The 22,901-nt window shown below is 32.1% G+C and overlaps 1 protein-coding gene across 1 annotated transcript in view; it reads right to left on the bottom strand.

Moving 5' to 3' along the window:
• The window catches only part of LOC118190126 (igLON family member 5-like), a 297,074-nt gene that overhangs the window by 13,050 nt on the left and 261,123 nt on the right, over positions 1–22,901 (bottom strand). The window contains exons 7-8 of the mRNA XM_085815792.1: positions 3,418–3,514; positions 1,807–1,974 (exon numbers count right to left, since the gene is read on the bottom strand). Coding sequence (XP_085671918.1) covers positions 1,807–1,974; positions 3,418–3,514 — 265 coding nt within the window. The remainder of the gene's footprint in view (positions 1–1,806; positions 1,975–3,417; positions 3,515–22,901) is intronic.

The following is a 22,901-nucleotide window of genomic DNA, read 5'->3' as shown; positions in this document are numbered from 1 at the left end:
CCTTTAAAATGTCTTTGCATGAAGAATATGGAATTATCACTGCACTAGACTTCAGTATGCAACGTCAATTTAACACGTTTATTTTTATGATAGATGTTTACTGCAACTTGCATTTCTTCCATCCGCCATGCTAATTAAATAGAATCTGACTAGCGAGCAAATGCATAGTTGAAGGAAATAGGCTTGGCAACGCAATCAATGCAGTTTATTTCGTAAGCCGTCCGATTCCCGATCTGATTTTCGTAAATGATTTCTCGTATCTGCTAGCACTTAGGCTCAGAAGTCTCGGATAGCTGAAGCGGGGTTACTTAGACATTAGAACTATTTGCTGTTACCATTATATTGTTACGTACTTTTCTTCTTCACGTTCGTACGGGATTCGTAGATTTGGAGTGAATAACGATGACATTTGATGAAGTGTCGAAACGCAATTTATTGGACAGTGTTATTCAAGATAACTCCAAATTCCCGTTTACAGTCGTCGAAGAACTCCTATAAACACGCTGAAACGATCAGCGACACAGCCTTCACAATATCAGACTATAACGGTAAAGACGGCTTCACGGCAGAGTACAGCTCCTGACTCTGTTCGCTCGTTCTTGGAACTCTATGTACTCTCGAGAGTATGCACGCTACGACTCGCGATGCAGTCGACGATACACAAGCGTACATCTCCCGACTGGATTCAGTCATTCCCGGAGCTCAACACACTCTAAGATAAAACTCGACCATGCACTTACTCGCTGTACAGTAAGAGACTCTCTCCGTGCCCTCGATGACCAACTCGGCACTAGGCTAGGCACTCACTGACTGACTATGAACTCAATGGACTCGACACTGATTGACTATCAACTCGCTAGACGAGACACTAACTGACTTTCCGCATACCATCAGGGTTTATATAGCTTTTAGCTTGTGTTCGAGAACATTCTGGGCTAAACCAGTAAGAATTAGTTCTAGAAGTTTCTCCATCTCTCTATGGCATATCGCCAATAGTTTCGCCAAATAGTTGATGTCTCGCCAAATGTGGCAAACCTGCATCCCCTTGCCCTTTTCTGGCAACCCTAAACCTGCTTTCCGGGGGAAGCTATCTTACTGCTCCTGGACATTTCGTAACAATATCTTTATGTTTCTATGATAAAGAAAGTACAGATAAATGAGTTTTGTTAAATTTTAGCTGTACTTGAAATACATAGTAATACAACATTTTTTGTCTACTTTTATACCTTGTCTATGCTTGCTTAAATTCTAGTTCTAGAGAAAACAAGAATTTGTCTGAAGCAAAGAAAGGTTAAGAAGATGTGGTATTAATAGTTAACTAAATTTAACTTAACGATATGAACTTTTATAATGGAGATTAAAAAAAATCTTTAATATTGCTGTAATACTTATAAAGGCTCAGTTTTGCAAGATATTTCAAGAACTTACCTGCGTATATAAGATTTTTTATAACTGCAAATACCTAAGCATCTTGTAATAAAATGTGATTCAATCGATATGTACCAGAAAGTAACTAACTAAGTTAGAAAATTTAATAGTTTAATTGAAGTTATAAGTAGAAAAAGTTTGAAAATTTAATGTAAAACAAATAAATAAGAAATACAGTTTTTCGCTATTAATATATATTTTTGACTCTTAATTTATAGGAAGGCTTGGTGTTATTAGAAAAAGGGCTTTCAAACTTCTTTCATTTTTGTTACTCGCATTGGTTTGAAACTTTTTCCAACTCCTATAGCAAATAAACCAAAAAAATTTCCCATCTGTAAACAACTCCGGCTTGCTAAACCAGAAACTTGTATCTCTTACCTTTGCTCGTGAGATACTCTCTGGCGTGCTTCCACAAGTCTGTTATTTGCTTCCATTTTATTTTGTACCCTGTTAGAGGAAGTGAATCGTACGGCGATTGAAATATCTTGACAACCAAAATTCCAGGCTCTTCGCTCGATAATGTGAAGGTTGGAGGATTAGGAAGTACTGTAAAGGGAAAGAAACACTTTTCAGAAATTTGAAAAATACATTTATTTACGTCTGCATGCGATTGAAGTTTAGCTTTGTCAATACATTTTGTAATGAATATGTACTTTATACATCACATTAACAGTAAAAATTTATTCATATACCATATGCTATTTTTACGATGCGTGACTTATTCTAAATTTACTTTGCGAAACTATTAATATTAAACGTGTTGCTTTGTAAATTCTATGCATTTAGCTTGCATTGTATATGAGCTTTGTTATTGTTCAATGGAAGCAATTTTATATTTGTAATCGTTAACATTGAGCATTAATCCACGAAAGTCTGTGAAAAGTGAATATCTTAGTACTTATCTAAAGAACATTATACAGCATTCGTTCGAACAAAGCAATTTATATTATATACCACTTTCATAACGTTTTTTACCATATTTATTTTAAAGATTAATTTTAGGACAATTCATTGAATAGGTATAAAACAACAATGTCCGTGGAAAGGTAATAAATATATTCTTTTGCTGTAATAATTAAGCTATTAAAACACAAGTATTTAAGGCTGTGGCATAATTGAGGAGAACTCAATTGTAATATTGCTCCCTCAGACAAATTTGGAGATAATTATAATACTATCAGCAAATACGACGGTTTTTATTACAGACTCATAATGAGAGTCTAGCTGAGTGGTTTAGATTATACACTAAAAATCCAAATTAGGGTTTGCGAACTAATGAAAATTATGCTACATATTCTAAAGAAAAATCATACAGCTATTCAATAAACAGAGATGTGAATACAATTTTGCAGATAATTACTACTTTTAAAAACTTGTCTGATCATGTAAAAACTAAATATATTTTAATGATTCCTCATATTAATCTTGCTTATTAATAATTAATATCATTATCCATTGTAAATTTTAAAACAGTAACGCAGTAATATTTGAATAGTAAGTTAATATTTCTCTTAACTTTAGTCAATGGAATGTATCTTAGGAATAATGAAAAATAATTTCGAATATAGTTCGAGAAAATTTTAAATTATTGTTTTTTCACAGCAAAAGAAGTAATATAATATTATTATGTTATGTTTACAGGCATGCAATCTGTAAGTTATATCATGAAGTTAAAACGTTAGGCTTATGTGGAAGAAATACACAAAAAGAACAAGATTAAAATAATATCTAAAACATTACCTAGTCTGATGTATTATGCTCGTGGAATGATTTTATATAGAAAAATAGATGTTTCTAGTTTCGGTGAGTATTTTAATATCTATTATAAGTATTTTCTCAGAGTTTGTAGTCTAAAAGCTAACCATTCGTTACTTTTTTGGGTTTATGTATGAATTTTACATTACATCTTTAAGCTAAGTTTTTTCTGGAGCTGTTCATCTAAGTTTCATTAAAATATTATAATTCATGCGAATAATTTATTCGACTTACCTCCTTCTAGCAATGACATTTCTCTTTGTATTTCGCCAATAGTGTTGCTCACGAGGCATACATATATTCCAAAGCTCGAATGATCTTTTATCTTTACCTGAAAGAAGCAGATTTGTGCATCAAATTCCCATTCAGCACATTACTTTTTACAAGCCAAAAAACGAGATTATTTTCCAACGATATATTTATATAAATAAAGCATTACTGCTTTAATTACTTAACTCGAATTGCAGATTATTGTTTTAACATACATGTGTCAATTTATCGTCTTTTATAAAACTAAAAAATCTGATGTGTACACCACATGACTTCCTTGTACGGAATATTAAATTATACGCATTTTTTCTTGCATTTCATTTAAACTTATTGGATTGAATTAAATCTACTTCGCCGACAGCGCATAAACCACAATAGAGTAAATGGGTTCTTTAAAATTCACTCTATTTGTTTACCATAGCGACACCCTGGCGCTAGTTTCACTTAACAATATTATATTTCGTTCATATTATAACTCAGATTGCACAAAATTTATATCATTTAAAGAATTATCTAACCGTTGCCACATGTTCTATTCAAATACTATAATAAAGCTAGTACGATGTATAAAAGAAATTAAGCAAACAAAACAAAACAGAAACAGTTTTTGACAGACGATTGAGACGATCATTCAATTAAATTAATTCAGTTGTCCCTTCGCGACAAGCCAAAAATACATAAAAATTCAAAATATCTGTATTAAAAATTACGAAGTAAATCTTAAACACTTTTTCCTCGAAAATATTCCAGAAAGGATTAAGCATGATTTAATTCGCAATAATAAATGAAGGCGTTATCTTTGTTGTTGCGAAGCTAAGTTTTTCTAGATTGCCAACAAATCCACTACTATGCTGTTTCAAATGTAAATAAGCAATGGCTGCCACCAAAAAATTATTAGGCTTAGCGGCACTTAAACAACTATAATATTGTTGATAATTCTAAAAATATTGCATACGGATTTACTAAAGGCATAAAAACCTTAACCGGAAGATAAGAACAGCATAATTCAATAATTTTTAAAGCAAAAAATGTACAAATTACAAACATATAAAAGTAAAGAAACTGAGATCCCTGAGCCGGGTAGTAGAGTGGATATATATATAAATATATTTATATACTTTTGGTGCGGCCGATTGCAACCAAAATACGAGGTGCACATCTACATGTTATAGCAGCATGTTATAACATATTATTATACAGGGGTTGGAAAAAATATGGAAACACCTTTAAAAAAAACAAGTTTCTTTGCTTAATATGGTGTAGGAAACCCATTGGCATCCAAAACAGCTTGCAGTCTTCTCGGAATGGATAAATACAGTTCCTGTATGTTTGCCAAGGGAATACCATTCTTCCTGCAAAACGGTGGCAAGTTCAGATAACGATGTTGGCGGTGGATAACGAGAACGCACTTTCCGTTCTAATGTAGACCACAAAGGTTCGATAATATTTAGGTCTGGTGACTGTGGTGGCCAGGGGAGATGGGACAACTCATCCTCGTACTCAGAAAACCAATCCTGGACAATGTGAGCTGTGTGAACAGGGGCTTTGTCGTCTTGAAAGACACCATCACCATCGGGGAAGAAAGCTTGTACCATGAGATGAACGTGATCGGCCAAAATGTTCACATAAGTCTTGGCAATCATGTGCCCTGGCACAGTTATCATGGGGCTAGCAGAGAACCACGATATGGCTGCCCAAACCATAACAGAACCCCCGCCATGTTTCACTCTTGGCAACAAGCAATCTGTATTATAGGCTTGAGATGGCATTCTCCAGACGTAAACTCGGCCAGAAGTGGGAAACAATGTGAAAGAAGACTCGTCAGACCATATTACTCGCTTCCACTGCTCTATAGTCTAGGCTTTATGACTTAAACACCACCTTTTCCTGTTACGGGCACTAGCATCACTGATGAGTGGCTTCTCAATTGCAGCACGGCCAGCGATTCCCTGTTTATGAAGTTCCCTTCTAATTGTTTTGGTACTCACAGGGTTCGGTAACACAACATTCATTTCAGCAGTAACTTTTGCAGCTGCGGTCTTCTTATTTTTCGTCACAATTGCCCTTAATGATCGTCTGTCACGATCACTCAGCACACACTTTCGTCCGCGCTGTGATTTAGCAGATGATGTTTTTCCGCTTTTCAAATATGAGGAATAAATCTTCGATACAGTACCTCTTGAAACACTAAACACCTCGGCTACCTTGCTTACGGAAGCACCTACCATACGTGCTCCAACAATTTGCCCACGTTCGAAGTCTGTTAGCTCTGACATAATGCAATGACAACCTCACATAACAGTACTCCGACAACAACTGAACTATTTAGCACATTTACGAAGTTGTATAGGTGGCGTCAATAGTCAAAAACGCCAGCGCCACCTACATATTTCATTAAAATCAATCTTTCTTTTCAAACATGCATTTCGCAAGGTGTTTCCATATTTTTGTCCATGCACTGTATGTTATTATGGATATATACAAAAATTTCAACGTTCTGAGGCTACTCGTTTTTGAGTTATGCGAGATACGTACGTACATACGTTCGTACAGACGCCACGAAAAATTCTCTTCAGAATTCATTTTAAAGCAGTTTTATTTATTTATTTATTTATTTATTTTTTGGTGGAAAAGAGTCTTTTATTCTGTTTTACGTGCAGATATCACGCAAAAACATCATTAAATTTCATTCGATAGCGGTCAAAATAGATATTTTCTTTGAAATATGCTGCCTGAAACTTTTCGTGATTACAATACTTCCTTTTTAGTTCGTACAAGGAAGTAATAAAAATGAAGCAGACGAACTCCTAAACAACAGCTGAGCTGACAGAAATTTATTGATGCTAAGCAACGATTATAAAGAAACTCGAACTTATCTATTTTGCAGAAAAATGCAATTGTTAAAAGAAATGAAACTATCGAATTAAAGCCTATAAAACATTTCTGTTTATATTTTTATTTCATATATTGTTACGGTTTTTGTATTTAGTTAGCTATTTTTAAATAGAATTAATTAAAATTGTTTTATATTACTGTGCAATGGAGTACGAGACTTTTTTGAAGAGAAAGCTACGACGAAAAAATTTAAAGTACAGGAGAACGCACAGTTAATAAATAGGTATATACTAATTGTACGCTTTTTCTTTTCGGGAAAAATCGAGAAAATACCATAATATTCTCGTGCACATTTAAAAAGCTTATAAAAAGCGAGAGGAAAACATCTCATTTCAGTTGTTTAGAAAACTTCTGCTGTTTACTACAGCGAATTCGCGATGAAATCGGATTAGCTTTCTCTATTTTGAATTAGTTCTGTGGAAAATTTTGCTAGTTTAAATTATAACTACTGCGAGATATTGCAATATTGTACGAATATCTGAGGAAATTTGAGCATTTTGTTTTTATTTGTTGTGATAAAAATAATTTTTATTTACTTTTCATCGGACTTGTGCATCCAAATTATTACGAACCCCTACGCCCGCAACAAAATTAAGGTTTTCTTCCTGTTATAGGTCGAAAAATCTTTATATAATAAATATTTGGATCTCCTTGGTATGCACGACGTTTCGTATCTAACATGGGAATGACGATATTCAGGTACTGTAAAATATTCAGAAACATATGCAGCCATTTATCGTGCAGAGCACCCTCTAGCTCAGAGATTGCGATTGAATAAGAAACGGAATACGAACTTTTCATTTCACAATAGCTCACAGAATTTAGATTATGTTTGCGGAAGAACGACTGAGGGCACCAGATGAGAAGTTCTTCCTTTAACCTAGGTCTCACTAAACCATTCTTGGATCACCCAGGAGCGTGAAATATGCTGATGGGATCTTGGAACAGTTTATCACTCCCAAGGAAGCATTTTCTGGATTATAGATATTAGGGCTGTTTAGAATATTATGATATTGCTGTGCATTATGTGTTATGTTGTAGTGCAAGTTATCCCAGGACCATGTAGAGATATCACAACGTACCTTTCCTACGTAACCATAGGACTATAACTTATTTTACGTGCATTTCTCAAACATAAAAATATCCAGTAAGACGCATAATGTCAATGCAGAATAGTTCAGAGAAAAGGACTGTTCTCTTCAGTCTTGTGATCTCTTTTATTACTGTTATCTTCTCAATACATAACACGTGTTGAATGCATTACATGGTTTTGAAAGAGCCGCCCTGCTGTGGATAATCGCAAAAAAAAAAAAAAAAAAAAAAAGAAAAAAAAAAAAGAAAAAAAAGAAAAAACATGTAATTCCGTTGATAGTTGTGGTTGACACTTGGTCATGAATTTGTGTACTTGTTTCGGAGGTTATTCGGGATACCATTCCTTGTGCTTTCGGCCTCAGTTTCAAAACCCGTTTTCTTTATTGGTTAACTTAAAATTACTTCTATTGGTCGGTTTTAAAAATGACGTCTTATCTTGTTTTGTTTACGTTACCATAGCAGTAACATAGTAATACACAGCTTTTGTGCACACAAAGGCCGAGTTCAAATATAATGGTGTTTGGATGGCACTAGAATGTCCATATACAACTTTCAGAATATTGTATGCTTTCATCCCTGCGAAACACTGCATACCTGTATACTTTATATGTTTATCTAGTTTCGGCTGTAATGTTAAGTCGGTATATGACGCGACAATTTGCAGAGATATGCTTGATTCATATTTTAACACTCCGTCGGGCGCGTTGATAAGCAATGCATTTTTGAGGGAAGCAAATATGCTTAATAAGGTATCATTAATTGAAAGAAGAAATTTCATTTTTAAAGTTGTTTTTACAGCCCTATGTTTCGTCGAAAAGACAAACTATGTGTTGAAATAAAACAGTGAATTATGACTTCAGCCATATAATTCAGTTTCAGATTTATCTGAAAATTTTTAATAATTAAATTAATAATGCATGGCAACATGGAATCTTTTGTAATTAATTTAATGCATATTTTATGTATCGATTAATTTTTATGTTTGCAGTACAAGAAAATGAAATTTGAGTTTAACAAAATTTGAAAGCGTTTTCCATAAAATGCTCTACTTTATTTCTGTAAACGGATTCACAGAATCAATGTTTGAATAAATAAAATCTCCCGCAACCTTTTTTTTTAGTCCAAAGGGATTTGAATCCCGAAGGACTATTAGTTTCGTTTTGGCATTTTGCGTCGGACGGATAAATGTCGGTTCACTTTTCAAACTGTTGCCATAAAATGTTAGAGTCCTGCATTATATTTGAAGAAATTAAATAATGAAAATCTGCGTAAATGTATGTATATTTCTCACATTGTCATAAAATAACGGTACATAGAGTCATCGAATTTTGAATAACGTAATCCTCCAACGAATATGAGCATGTGGAAGACCAAATTTGAAATTTGAAATTTGTTTCATGATCGATTTCCTATTTTTTAAAACTTTGACGAATTTTTGATTAACAAACTCAAGGATTTCAAAGCGAGCAATGGCAACGTTGTGCAGAAAAAACATTTTTATCTCCAGCGCGTGAGTCTCTGTATCGGAAATTCTAAAGATATGCTCGTTTTAAAACTATTTTGCGATATTGCTGTTGCACTGGATCTTATGGCTTAAGTGCGAGGAACATGATATTTAATAAAGAAAGGTAACACACAAAATGTTAAAAAACGCCCCTTTGGACGTAATTTAAAATCTGAAACATTTCGGATTTTTTTTTTTTTTTTTTTCTTTTTTTTTTTTTAACATCACGTAAAAAAGGGTCGGAGCAAGTTTTCACAATCTGTCAAGTTTTTCGTAAAAAAATTAAAAATTAAAATTTAACTATATTCTTGCCGGTATACGAATCATGGATCTTCCAATCGTAATATCGGCACACTTATGACAGCATGTACAGAGAAATCATCAGAGAATTCCTTAAGTTCTCCATTATTTAAAAGATGGCTAAGGGGAAGACATGAAAACTCAGTCGTTTGAGTCAGGATGAAGACGATTAATCGACCACCGCAGTTTTACTTTCCACGCGAACTATGAAGATTATCTAGATTTCTAAAAACGGGAAATGAAAAATTTACTGTGCTGTCGACGAGGGAACTTCAGATGACAACTGGACCTGTTAACCATTTTCATCATAGAAGTTCGCTCGGCAGAACGCGTTAATTCCTTAGGAGCTTTACGCCTTAACATAACTTTCAGCATAAAGTTTTGTGTCAGAGGTCAAATAAGTCAAGTTATTTTAAGTGCTCACAGACTTTAGTAAATTACATCGGTTTTCACGACGGAGTTAACGGTGGAAAGTATTTGCAGCCATTAGCGTCACGTGCCTTAAAATCACTGCAAGCGATATCAGAATTCCATCCATCAGGAGACCTGGGAATCGAAACTTTGTGCACTTTAATGAGATTTAAGTGCTTTTACCCACCAATCTATCAAGTTGCTTATTCACTAGGTTTACACCTTGTTAAATCCTGTATGGGAAAAACAGCTTCTTTTTCTGTTAGATCCTTTTTTCCCCTCTATCCTTCTTTGATCCCCGAGAGAAATAATTAAGGTAAGTTTCTTTTTGCTTCACATTTTAATCTTCAAAGAAATATGCAAACAGTAGCTCCTAAACTCTGTAATATGGTGCTGAAAAACATACAATTGTTAAACAATTATGTTAGTTTTAATTAATAATCTGTATACATTTAAGAAACAATGAATTGCATTTGCACAAAAGTGTCTGCTAATTATTTTGTAAATATTTACATATTTCGTTTGCCTTTAGAATATTTAAACTCTGAAAAAGTCATTTATATTTATTCTTCAGTAAGGGTGACAAAAGCTGCCGTAAAGTGTTTTGAATAAATATGAGATACATGAAGTAAATTAAAGCTCTTAAAAAACTCACCTTTTATTTAGAATCTTCTACAACAGTTTTTTCTAAGCAAACAGTTTTTATGGGTAGCCATATAATTAGCATCTCTAATAATAAATATTATATTTCAAGAAATATGAAAGACGCTAACAAGATAATTGAACAAATTTAAAGATATCAAAGCAAGATCGTCTGAACATAGAATTTCGTTTCAGTATAAATTCCAGCCTGTTAGACAGAATAAAAATATCATACCCATTCACTGTTTGGTAGAAATGTTTAAAAACTATTTCTCTTTCGTGTCAGTTGTGATAAAATTCATAACTAGTTATTAACTAACTATACCGGCTATAAATATTATACTTAAAAAAATTTCGTCTAATTGAAAATCAACATTTCATTGCAGGAGAAAATGCAAACATTTTCTTTAAAAAAGAAATATACAGAACTTAGCAGTGAAGTTTAGCATTCTAGTTAGAGGAGTGCTTCATAAGAGTTATTCATTCTTTTTATTTATGGAAATGTATGATAGTTAATGCTTTTAAAGTTTACCTATTACATGTTTAATTAAATGTCTACAAAATCCATAGGCATTTTTGAGCTCTTGACATTATTCCTTGCTCTTTAGTGACAGTGAAATTTGATGGGCATTAATATAAATGTATAATGAAATAATTGCATTTGTCAGCTGTTTCTCTGTTCAGATATGGAATTATTTTGGATACTAACATTCTACATTTTTCGAAGATTTAAAATTTTTCAGTTCAGCATACGCTTTGCCACAACATATGAGATGCTCATAGGGCATGCCTAACACCAGAGAGCTTAGAGCTCGAATTTTAAATTAAATTTATTAAATTCGGTAATGTTTAGGTCACCTACAAATAAAATTCTTAAAACAGTAGCTTTATGAATGTACCGTAGAAACACTAATCGCGTATTATGGAAATTTAAAACAAATGGTTAGGCTATAAAAACACTGTAATACTACCAAACCAAAATTCACCGGCATAAATATTGTATTATGAAGATATAAAGAACAAACGAAAAAGTTCAAGTAATATCCAGCCGTATGATATCAAAATGTAGTTTGCCTCATATCAAATTGATTTATTTACTAAGAGAAAGCATATAAATGGTAACTTGTCTCGAAAAAGGTATTTCTTTGTGTAGAAAATTTTTCGAGAAACTGAGCCGTATTCACATCCAAAGGGAAAACTTCAGAAACGTCCATGTCAGGATTTAAATCCGGATCAAAGTGCCAGTGCTCAGTTATTTTATCCATTGGTGAGCCAATAACTTGCCGAATTCTATTCTGTGTAATATGAGTTTCTTTATCCTAAAAAATGAATTTCTTACCCGCTATAAACAAGAAGGTAACATTTCTAGAAATAAGATAATCTGAAAATGAAATAATAATAATAAAATAAATAGAAAGCGCTTATTGGTTCATATGCTCTTCTCTTGAAAGCAGAGAAGAGAAAGGACTCATTCTCGAAAACCATCATAATCGCCTCGTTTTTTAATATCATTTTCAGTCTTCTACAATTCGTTAAGAAACTGAAATATCTTTAGTTTTTCTCTTATTGATGCTTAAGTCCTTTTACGTCTTATGAAAGGTGACTGAAAATATCAATCTTTAACGAATAAGTGATCCGCGAAAGAATATGTTTTGGGATGAGCTTTATTCTTTAAAAAAAATTGCGGAAGCCGTAACTGATTCAAGTTTAACAGCAACGAGCTATGCCAGATATGAACGATATGTTTTTATCCCTGACCAAATATAAAAAATAAGTCTTTGAAAATGCAATAAGTTGCATTTTCTGCGAACTATACGTAAACATCGAGTCAGAGTTACGTAGTTTTGAAATCTTTACTAGCTTATTATGAGCATTCAGGAAACTGAGTTTTGAATTTTACTTTAAATCTTTTTCTTCTTTTTTCCCTTTTTTAGATCGAAAGTTTCGAAAATCTCATTTTTAAATTGATTAACATCTACGTATAAGTGCTGTAAGGAATACTATCGGAATCGTTTTTAAAAAAACTACATCCATGAATCTAATTTAAATCCACGAAATCTCCCTTTCTGGATTCCTCAATCTTATTATAGCTATTGAACCTGGTGTAGGTGAATTTAAAAGATATCTAACAGGAATGCATTTATGCTGAATTAATCACTTAAAATTTATGCATTTATGCTCAATTACCCATTCATAAATCTGATGTTATTGCTATGATGACATTCCTCTGGGATAAGAGAATGAATTTAAATTTTAAATTGCGCTTAAGTTTCATCCTTCAGTTAATAAAAACTTAGGTCGAATTCAGCAGAAACATAGATTTTTAATTCATAGGAATTAGGTTAAATTAAATAATGATTTTAAAATCTTAAAACAGACTGATTCAGAATTCCAGCATAAAATTTAACACAAATATTTCTTAAATTTAAGATTTGCTAGACGCAATTCATGAAAATATTTTAGCTATAATCGTTAGTAAATTGGAATTCATAATAATTCACTAGGAAACTGAAGGCATTAACTGAAAGAAAAGCGGTAAGACTCGGAACATCTTTCTCCTTGGTTTCGATTAGATCAGAGTTGGAATTAAAATCTCCACAAATGAATTGCTATGATAAGAGATTCTTATAGAACCTTAAAAGCTTAAATCGTTGTGTTTGGCATTTAGAATGTGTTTCCCAATTGTCACTTACAATAATTAAGGGATTTCTTTTATATTTGCAAAGTAATTTCAAAAGGAATTTTATGAATACATGGTTAATTATCTCTCGTGCATAACATAATTATAATTAAGAGCATTAAACCATATCAGCAAATTATATTGCTTGAGAAATCTTTAAATGAACAAAAATGGTAGCAACTCAGTTGACTTAATTAGTCAAATAGACAGAGAAAATGAATACTTGAGTAACTTCATTTAGGTGACGTCAATCATAGTAGAAGGATAACGAAAATTTGCAATACATGCTTTAAAACATCAAGATATCATTAAAACGGCAGGAAAGGAGAATGCAATTAGTTGTTCAGCGGGCAGAAAAATATAAAGCTACGATTGTCTAATCAAACGGAAGAAACATCATATTTTAACAAACGTGGTTGTAGAGTCATTAGGATTCTTTCTGATGCGGGAGATATGCAAAATGTGCATTGCCCTCGCCAGGACTCGAGCCTGGACCTCTCGAAAACGCGCCGAGTGTGTTACCGTTACACCACGAAGGCATGCAGAAAGAAGGGAGAAAATAACCTTATAAGGTTAGCACTTAACTATTATAACCATTTTAAGAAAATATTTACAAAAAATGTGTGCATCTTTCACATTCAGTACATCTAAAAAAGTGGAAGAGCACAGAACTCAAAGCATATATAAAATTCAAAATCTCAACGTCTCATCTTTGGAAAGGGTAAACCTTCCTCGCTATAGGGTGTTGATTTGAATCAATTTACGAAGCCTATTGAAGTGCAAGTCGCAGTGCTGGTAATCTTTCCTAGCAGCGAATGTGATAACAGATTCCTGCTGGCATCCGATTCATAATATTCGAAATATGTACCTTTGAGAAAATCTCTCGAAGACTTATTTTAGAAAATATAAAACCGATCTTAAATTCATTTCTTTTAAGGTACAAGCGATACTTTTTTTTCTTTTCTTTTCTCCGCCGCAGGACAGACAATTTGATTAGGAAAGTTGCTTGTAGACCTGATTAAGTCCTATCGACTTAGATCATATAAATGATACTAATAAATGTACTAATACTGCGCCATTTTTATATGAGTTTTAACGTAAAGTTTTACAAATGATTTTAGATATCAGAAAAGAGCGGGAGAAAGAAAATAAAACTTAATTCTTTGGAGTGAAGTATCGAATAACTCGATATGGATTTGGAAGCAAAAAAAACGTACTCCGTAAAATAAATAGAATTTATTTTGTCGATATGATTATGTGGCACGTCGGTTAGTAAATTGAAATTCTCTCTTTCGGAAGATTCAAATTTTTTGAGTCAACGATTTAAAAAAAAAAAAAATAAAATAACTTTTCAGCGATACCTTTTTGCGAATCATGAAAATGAAACAAAACGTTTTCCTCAGTTGTATTAATGTTTATCAGACCTTTCGAAGCAGGAAACACGAACAATCTGCAAAAGCCCCCTCCGAGATTTGAATTGTGATCTTCTGCTTGCTAGCCGGACGTACAATCACTTTTATACCACGATAAAATGCAAAGAAGTCAAAATGGCATTACAAGTGCACTAAAACACGTCACATGGTGATAGCGTAGTTCATACGCGAGTGAAAAAACTTTAATTCGTCTTGAAAATCCTAGTCAGTCGTCCAAGGGGGCCAGAACTCCTTTGAAAGCGGCGCTGATGAGAAAGATATGCAAAATTAACTTAATGAATCATCTTATTACACCTGTTCGACTTTTTCTTTCTTTCAAGAATTTTTTTCTTTGAACTAAACGGAAATCTAAATAAACTTCATTAATACAGACCAAATGTAAAATGTTATAAAAACATTTCTTGCTGTACAACTGGAAATTAATAATGTCTAGTAAACGCAACCTTATAAGGTTTAAAGCAATAAACCACTAAATTGTATTTCAGTTATCATCTCGGTCGCAGAATCGAGGACCCCAACACTTCACGATAAAAATGTAAAAAACGTAAAATTAAACAAAAAACAGATAATGACTTCTTTTTGGTTATATCTCTCTTTTTCTCCATATTGTGGTTTATCTGTCAAGTGACATTCTTTATTCTAGATGCAAAACCATGCCTCAAAAATGTGCTGTATTTTAGACTTATTTGCATAATTTACTACGTCCGCTCTAGAAATGCAGATATTTACATAGATATTGGTAATCAATACTTTCTATCAAGTTCTTGAATAAAGCTTTCAGTTCTTTAACCGAAAACAGGCAGTAAATAAGCTGTGAAGATAAACATAAAGAATTCAATGTCCCTCTTCAACATATAAATAGCGATTCTCCACAAATTCCAATAGGGTTTTCAGTAGCACCAGATCTGCACCATTTACGGAAATATTCTCCGGTAAAGGAAATAAGACACGACCGACTGCATGTGAATGAAAATGCGCGCTTTTAGAAGTCTTTACAAATAGAAACAGTGTCGGAAACGGCAACTCGATAAAGACAGAGCAGGTGCCTTCATTCAATCGATTCAGATTATACCAAATCAGCAATTCTTGCCGTTCTTGAATATCCGGAGTAATCTACTCAATAATTACAGCTTGTAATGAGTACCTGCTTTGGAAATGTCGAATTCGAATGATTCGAAACATTTCCTCTTTCAGAACATCTACAAGGAAATGGCAGTTATCAACCCATGCCTGTGTATTATCACAAACTCTGACAAAGCTTAATATTCAAGTGTTACAATTTGAAAAATTGCATCAGCTTAGAAATTACCTTCCGACCCTTCGTCTCATCTGTATAAAATAAACACAGTAATTTATTTGTCAATTTGCATATTACACTTTTATCTAAACACCTGCACTTATTTTATCTTTTCTGTTTCGTATTTTTATGTTTTTTATCGAATTATAGCATATATAAGAAAGTATGGCTGAAATGCAGAATTGTCCACTTATTTGTTTGGCGCTTTTTACAAGAGTAAGAAGAATTGGATTTTTGTCAATTTTCTTTAAATTTTTAAGTGAAAATATGTCGATGTGTACATGGATAAAATCAAGACTGTGCGCAATGCCATTTTTGTGCAACTCTGGGATGTATTTGTAAGTGAAAATAGGTCGACGTGTACATGGATACCGAGTATGTGCAATTCTTAAAAACGCGCCAAACAGTGGGCGATTCTGCACTTTCCCCGAACATATTATTCATAGCATCTTTTAGTATAATTTATTTATGATGCGCCATTGCTATTTAATGACTTTTTTGTCTAATGCTTCACCGTTATTTATTTGTCTCATTATACTGTATGTGAACATTACACATACCATTTCTCATCTTCCAACATTTGTGATTTGATCTCTTTTTTATTATGTGTTCAAATATATATAATCTCTCTGCAAAATTTTTTGAAGGCTTCTCTCGATTCTCATTGGTCTACCGATATCACGTGGCAATACCAATCGCCATTTTTACCTCTTCCTCTTGTTCTCCCCAGATGAAAGCTGCGTGCTATTTATCTTTATAATCTGATATACCATCTACATTATAGCGAGTCAAATAGGCATATAATGAAGTCTCAAGTAAGAGTTTTTCTCATAATTACAAGACAATTAGAAGAACCCCGTTTCCTGAGACTCTATAATGAACTGCTCTGTGCGTGGTGTAGAATATAGAAGACTGAAATATTCTGCTTTATTTCATAAACAAGGATTGGAAATTTCATTTTTAGCTTCCTTAAAAGGAAGTTAAAATTAAAATTTACATTTTAGCTATCACATCTTTAATGGCAACTTCTTCCTTTACAATGATCTTCCTCAACATCACTAGAATGCAAAATCGAGTTCGTTTAAACAGAGAGTGAATTTGAAATTTAGACAGAAATTTGCGACGACTCTCGAGAAGGCGACTTATCCTTTACAAAAGTTTAACTATTTAACATACTAACAAAACTTCTTTTTTGGTTAAATTGTCAATGCAATACATAACGTGCATTTAAAATAAAACTTATAACAAAATTTTAATTTTGAAATTTAAAAAATACTTTTATCCCTTGTGTGTATTGGAAAAGTTTAGTAATTTTAGTAATTACATTCGACTGAATTACTTCAATTACATCTAAGCAATTTAGTATCATCTTTTTAAAAAGAGCTAAGCTTTCATGTAGAACTTTCCACCGAAATATGCCTCATGTTACTCATAGGCGAAAACGAGAATTTCTAATGAAACATAGGAAACTTAAACTACTTTAGTCTAACAGCAAATTAAGTTTAATTTTCTTATTTGAAGCTAATTTCTTAATAGGCATTCTCTCAACTTATCCTCTTAATAGGTAATAGATTTCTGAAATTTTTCTTTGTCTCTTAATCGGATATATTTTCTGGAAAATGAGAAAACAAATGACTTTAATTTGGTGTTTTGTTATGGTTAGAATTATTGCACAGAGTGATCCTATGAACCTCAGGGTCATACGTTAGTATTCTAAATGGAATATATCAGGGCTTAAATATTTTTATATGTGTTCTAAATTAAAGTTTTATAACTGATTTTAGATACTAATGGGGAAAATAAAATAAAAATTAATTCTTTGGAATGAGATGTATAATAATTGAATATGGATTTTAAAACAAAACAATACTCTAAAATGAATAGAATTTATTTTGTCGATATGATTATGTGGTACGTCAGTTAATAAATTGAAATGTTCTCTTTCTGAAAATTCAAATTTCTTCTATCAATGATTTAAAAGAATTGTTTTGTCTTAATTAACTGACACGCTTTTGAAAATCATGAAACTGAAACAAAATGTTTTCCTATGTTTAATTATTGTTTAAGCGCATTTAAGAACACATCACTTTAAAATACATGTGCGTGAATACCTTAAAATTTTCACTTACATACATTCAACCAAGAATAATAAATAATGCAATAAATTAGAAAAATGGCTTTAGAATCAGTTGCGTATTAATAAAAGGAAAAACTGAATCATCTGGTGTCAAAACTTCGAACTATTTTCTTCCATCTAAAATTTATTTTTACATGGTCTTTATTTTCGCAAACATTGATCGCAGACGTATACTTTCAACTACAAAATGGTCTTAAATGGCGTTTTATATGTTTTAAATAGACATATTTTGTTGTTTTTTTTTTCTAGTAAGTTATAAAGTTATAAAATTTTTAAAAAATGAGAAATCTAACTTTGTATAGATTACTTCTGTCTCTAAACATATATTTAGAAATATTTGCACCCCTTATTAAAAAAAAAGAATAACAAATTTGGCTCTTATACCACAAATAAAATCGAAAATTAAATCCAGGGACTGTAGACAAATTGAAGAGCGAAATATTTGCAAATAACTAAAAATAAAGTATTATTTGGAAAGCATGGCAGCAAAAAATGCGTATAATTTATTACTTCGTACAAAGCATGTCATGTTGTGTATACACCAGCTTTCTTTACTTCCTTGTACGAAGTAAAGGAAGTATTGAAATCACGAAAAATTTCGAGTATTTTAACGAAAATATCCATTTTTACCGTTATCGATTGCAATTCAACGATGTTTTTGCGTAACATCTGTACGTAAGAACAACTCTACGTAAGAACAATAAAGAACTCGTTTTTCCCAAACGACTTATAAAACTGATTTAAAATGGATTCAGAAGAGGTTTCTTTCTTGGCGTCTGTAGGTACCGTACGTATGTATGTATCTCGCATAACTCAAAAACGACTAGATTCAGAACATTGAAATTTTGTATGTGGGACTGCTATAATAGTATGTAGATGTGGGTGTCCGCCGATAACATCGCGGCAAAAACATCGCGGACGAAAACATCGCGGAGAAAACAACGCAAGGCGAAAACGTCGTGCAACAAAACATCGTGGGAGAAAATATCGCAAAGAGAAAACATCGCAGTTCTAAAATATTGTGGTAAAAAATAAAGTATCTACAAATCATCGCATGACGATAACATCGCAGACATGCTTTTTTTCAGGCTTTAATAATTGTGAATGGATATTCCTGTAATGATTTGTGAGCGCAAGATGGAAAGAAGGATGATTTTTACTTTCATATTTTTTATTAACTAATACATTTTTTCTGACACAGTAAGTAGGCAACTTAAGCATAAAAAGTTAATGCAACTTATAACACTTAACAGAATTTTAAACTTACATAGTTAACTAACAAAGGTCATTAAAATTAGTTTTTTAAAGTTTTTACTGGTAATTTTTCATGAAGAGTATAATCTAAAAAAAAACCTGAAAAAAGCATGTCTGCGATGTTTTCGACATGTGATGATTCGTTGATACCTTATTTTTATCACGATATTTTCGACGACGACGCTTTTAAACAGCGAAGTTTTTAAACCGCTTTATTTTCGACGACGATATTTTGTACCACAATGTTTTAGACCTGGGATGTTTTCTCCCACGATGTTTTGCAGCACGACGTTTTCGCCTTGCGTTGTTTTCTCCCCGACGTTTTCGTCTGCGATTTTTTGCCGAGATGTTTTCTGCTGTAACCGTAGATGTGTACCTCCTTTTTTGGTTGCAATCGGCCGCACCAAAAGTATATAAATATATGTATATACGTAATATGCAAAACATAAAAAAATACGATGGCTTTTCTCTACGCGAATAGGCAACCTCTAATTAACTAAGAGCTGATACAAATGAAGAGTTCCCGCCATTTTTCGTCAGATTGCTTTTTTCGGCCTGCCGCTGTAAAACCCTTTCGCTGCCGCTCTTCCCATCTGTCTTCTTCGTTTGAATAGCATGACGCAGTAAATGTAAAGTTAATCGCATTTTAGTCTCATTTACTATCGCATATGTAATCTTGAGAAATCTAAAAGAATAATAATTTACCATTTGAATTGAATAAACATGTTAAACCAAAACAACTTACCTCTTCTCTGTCATCATTTCGTGCAAAGTTTTATGTGTATGCCCGATTTTGTTTCAAAGGCTTGCTATTTTGCAAGATTGTGTAAATGTCATTGTGATAATTAATTGTATTCTAAATTAAAATGCAAATGTAACTTTACTTGAATTTTGATTAAATTAAATCAGTAACAGTTATGAGCTTTTTAACCTAAATCTAAAGTAAAAAAAAAATAATAATAATATTAAACACTTAGCAATAGGAATTTAAGTTTGACTCAGATGCCAAATACAATTCGTCTTTGAACTCACGTTCTTAAATTGTAGTTCTCATTTTTGTATTGAAATAGCAAGCCCAGATAAAAAAAATTAGAATCTATCTCCACTACATTCATATTCAAGCGATATAGAAAATGCAACATATTTATAAACATCATTAATTTCTCAAAGCTTCTACTGATTACTTAAAATGATTTAGCGCTAATGTCTTTGTACTCGTACATTCTTAATCTGTTGATCACTTAATTAGACTAAGGAAAATTATAAGCCTTCATTAATTAAAAACTGAAGTAACTCTAATCGTTACATCTTGCTAAATTTACCTTAAAAATATGTTTAGAGTCTTTTTAAATTAAAAGAAAGCCAGATATGCTATGCTACAATAACAATAACACAAACTTAGCTTAATTACCTTACAATATTTGTTTTTGTTTTGTTCTGCAAAATATTCGTTGCAGTTTATAACTTAAAGCTTTGTTCTTTTTTAAGCGACAAGAGACTTTCAACATTAATATTTCTTATCTTTCTTCCAAAGTTAATTTCGTTTTATCAACAAAGAATTTTTATACAGTTTTAAAAATGGCTGTACATCTAGAATTTTCAAAGAAACTGAGCGATAATATTACAGGAGTACGTTCCCTCTCCAACAGAAAAAGTTAATTAAGTATATACTAATTTTTACTCTTATATGCCTATAATATGGGTTTTGAAATACAACTCACAATTTTAGATGTTCATCTTGAGAAATTTAGTTTGCGATAATATTATTAGAATTAATTCCTGAACCATAAATATATTTGCAATCATGTTATATGATACCAATTTTGTATGTTTTTTATATGTGTAAATTCATATATTTCTAGATATTTGGAAGTTCTGAATTTTTGGAAGTGGTGGAATTTGCTCACTGTTAATCTTATTCACAGCTTTTTTCTGTTATCCTATTTTAAATTAAATACATCAACAGGCTGAGAGATTTATATGGACGGAAAATAAAACAATGGAAATTTTTGCCAGTCTCTCAGTGCTGGGTGGCTGAACCGAGTAGACGCTTGTCAGTTCACTTAATGCAATTTTTCACCTTTCGTAACCCGTTGCAATAGAATGATGTTGCTAGTTTTCGACATGCTAATTTATATCAATAGACTGCAATAACAATATGATTACTAAATTCAAAGCATAACTGTTAAGTACTTGAAAGTTAAAATGGACTACGAGAATTTTATAGTATGAAGTCTAGTTTCAAAACAGAACGTAGAGTCGATGAGGCTGCAACTGCATTTAATGGAAAGCATTCTTCAAATTCTGAGAGAGATTATTGTTAAGTTCCAAAACGCGAAAGTTACGTATTAAAGCTACATAAACAATGTTGGTAGGGAAACGTATTGCGTATGTTGTCATCTCTAATACATCTCATTTATAAATTTTTAGATTTCAAATAATTGATGATTCAAATTCCTAATAAATTTAATAATATGCTTACTATGACAAACTATCAATCACAGGTTATGAGGACGTTAAAATACTCATGACCTGAGAATCTGAAAACCGATTCGAGATTCAACAGAAATTCGATTCGAGGTAAGAATAAAAAAATCAAATATTAGTGCCTTTTTGAATCTTTGTATTCCTAACCGTAAAACACTGTACGTTTTAACTGAAAGCTCAGAAAGGATAATTTTATTCACATCCAATGGAAATATTCATAAAAATATAATGTTAGAGAAAACAGTTACAAACCATAAATTACTGATATTATTAAAAACAAATATATATTTCTCTCAGACGACAGGGATTTTGGACTACGACTACAAATGAAATCATTAAAAGGCGTTTGATCTAATAATCAAGCGAATGATTTGCTGCAGCTTTGAAACAAAACTATCCTAATAATGATTTGTTTTCAGGTTTTTAAATGCTACATAATATAAACTGTTTCTGCTTATAGCAATGGATTTTTGTACCATTGAAAACAGAATATCATATTATAGAGGAGCGAGAATCGCTAAATAATACATGTATATATTTATTTGTTTTACTACATAAGGAAAACGTCTGGAGTTAGCAGGAGAAAAAACATTACATGCCCAAAGCTACAAATTATGTAAAATTCATAGTGATTTTTACAGGAATTTATAACAAGATTAGGAAAATAGTAACAATATTTTCAATCTGATGAACATTTTTGGGAGGTTAATACTTAATTAAAATATTAAATATTTATTCAAATATTATGGAAATTAAATAATAAATAAGAAAATTCCATTACGGAAATTAAATAAGTGAAATATCACATTAGAGATATTAAGAAACATATATTTCTATGTTTTAGGAATTTCTCAAAAGTTGCAGCGCGTCTGAATGCTAAGTCACAATACCGACATAAAAAATTTTAATGATTAGGAGGTTCTAACTTTGGGGAATTGCTTACTAGGATTTCACAGGTTTTGTTTCTCCAGAACCTGACCGAATTTAAGAAAGATTTAGCCATGCTTATCAATGGAAGAATTTGAACAGACCATTTGAGCATTCTGGGAAATGCTACAGTAGTAAATATTTATGAAAGTTAGAACTGCAAACAATCTTCAACCCTGAGAATACCATACATAAAGAATGAATATCGGCTTTCATTACAATGGAAATTAGAAAGAATAATTAAAATTTGTCCCAAGAAAAAGGACCAGGACCAAGAAAGGTGACACGTTATTGGATTTAAGCACATCATATTATGTGAAGATGCAACCAGTCTCAAACTTTTACTTACTTCTTAATTTAACTGTCACGGTTTATGAGTAGATAATATT

This window comes from Stegodyphus dumicola, chromosome 4 (genome assembly GCF_044657685.1).
Source record: "Stegodyphus dumicola isolate Sdum_Otavi_A_Nest chromosome 4, ASM4465768v1".
Classification (NCBI taxonomy): Eukaryota; Metazoa; Arthropoda; class Arachnida; order Araneae; family Eresidae; genus Stegodyphus; species Stegodyphus dumicola.
The sequence above is the reverse complement of the archived record's forward strand: the minus strand, read 5'-3'. Positions and strand labels throughout refer to the sequence as shown.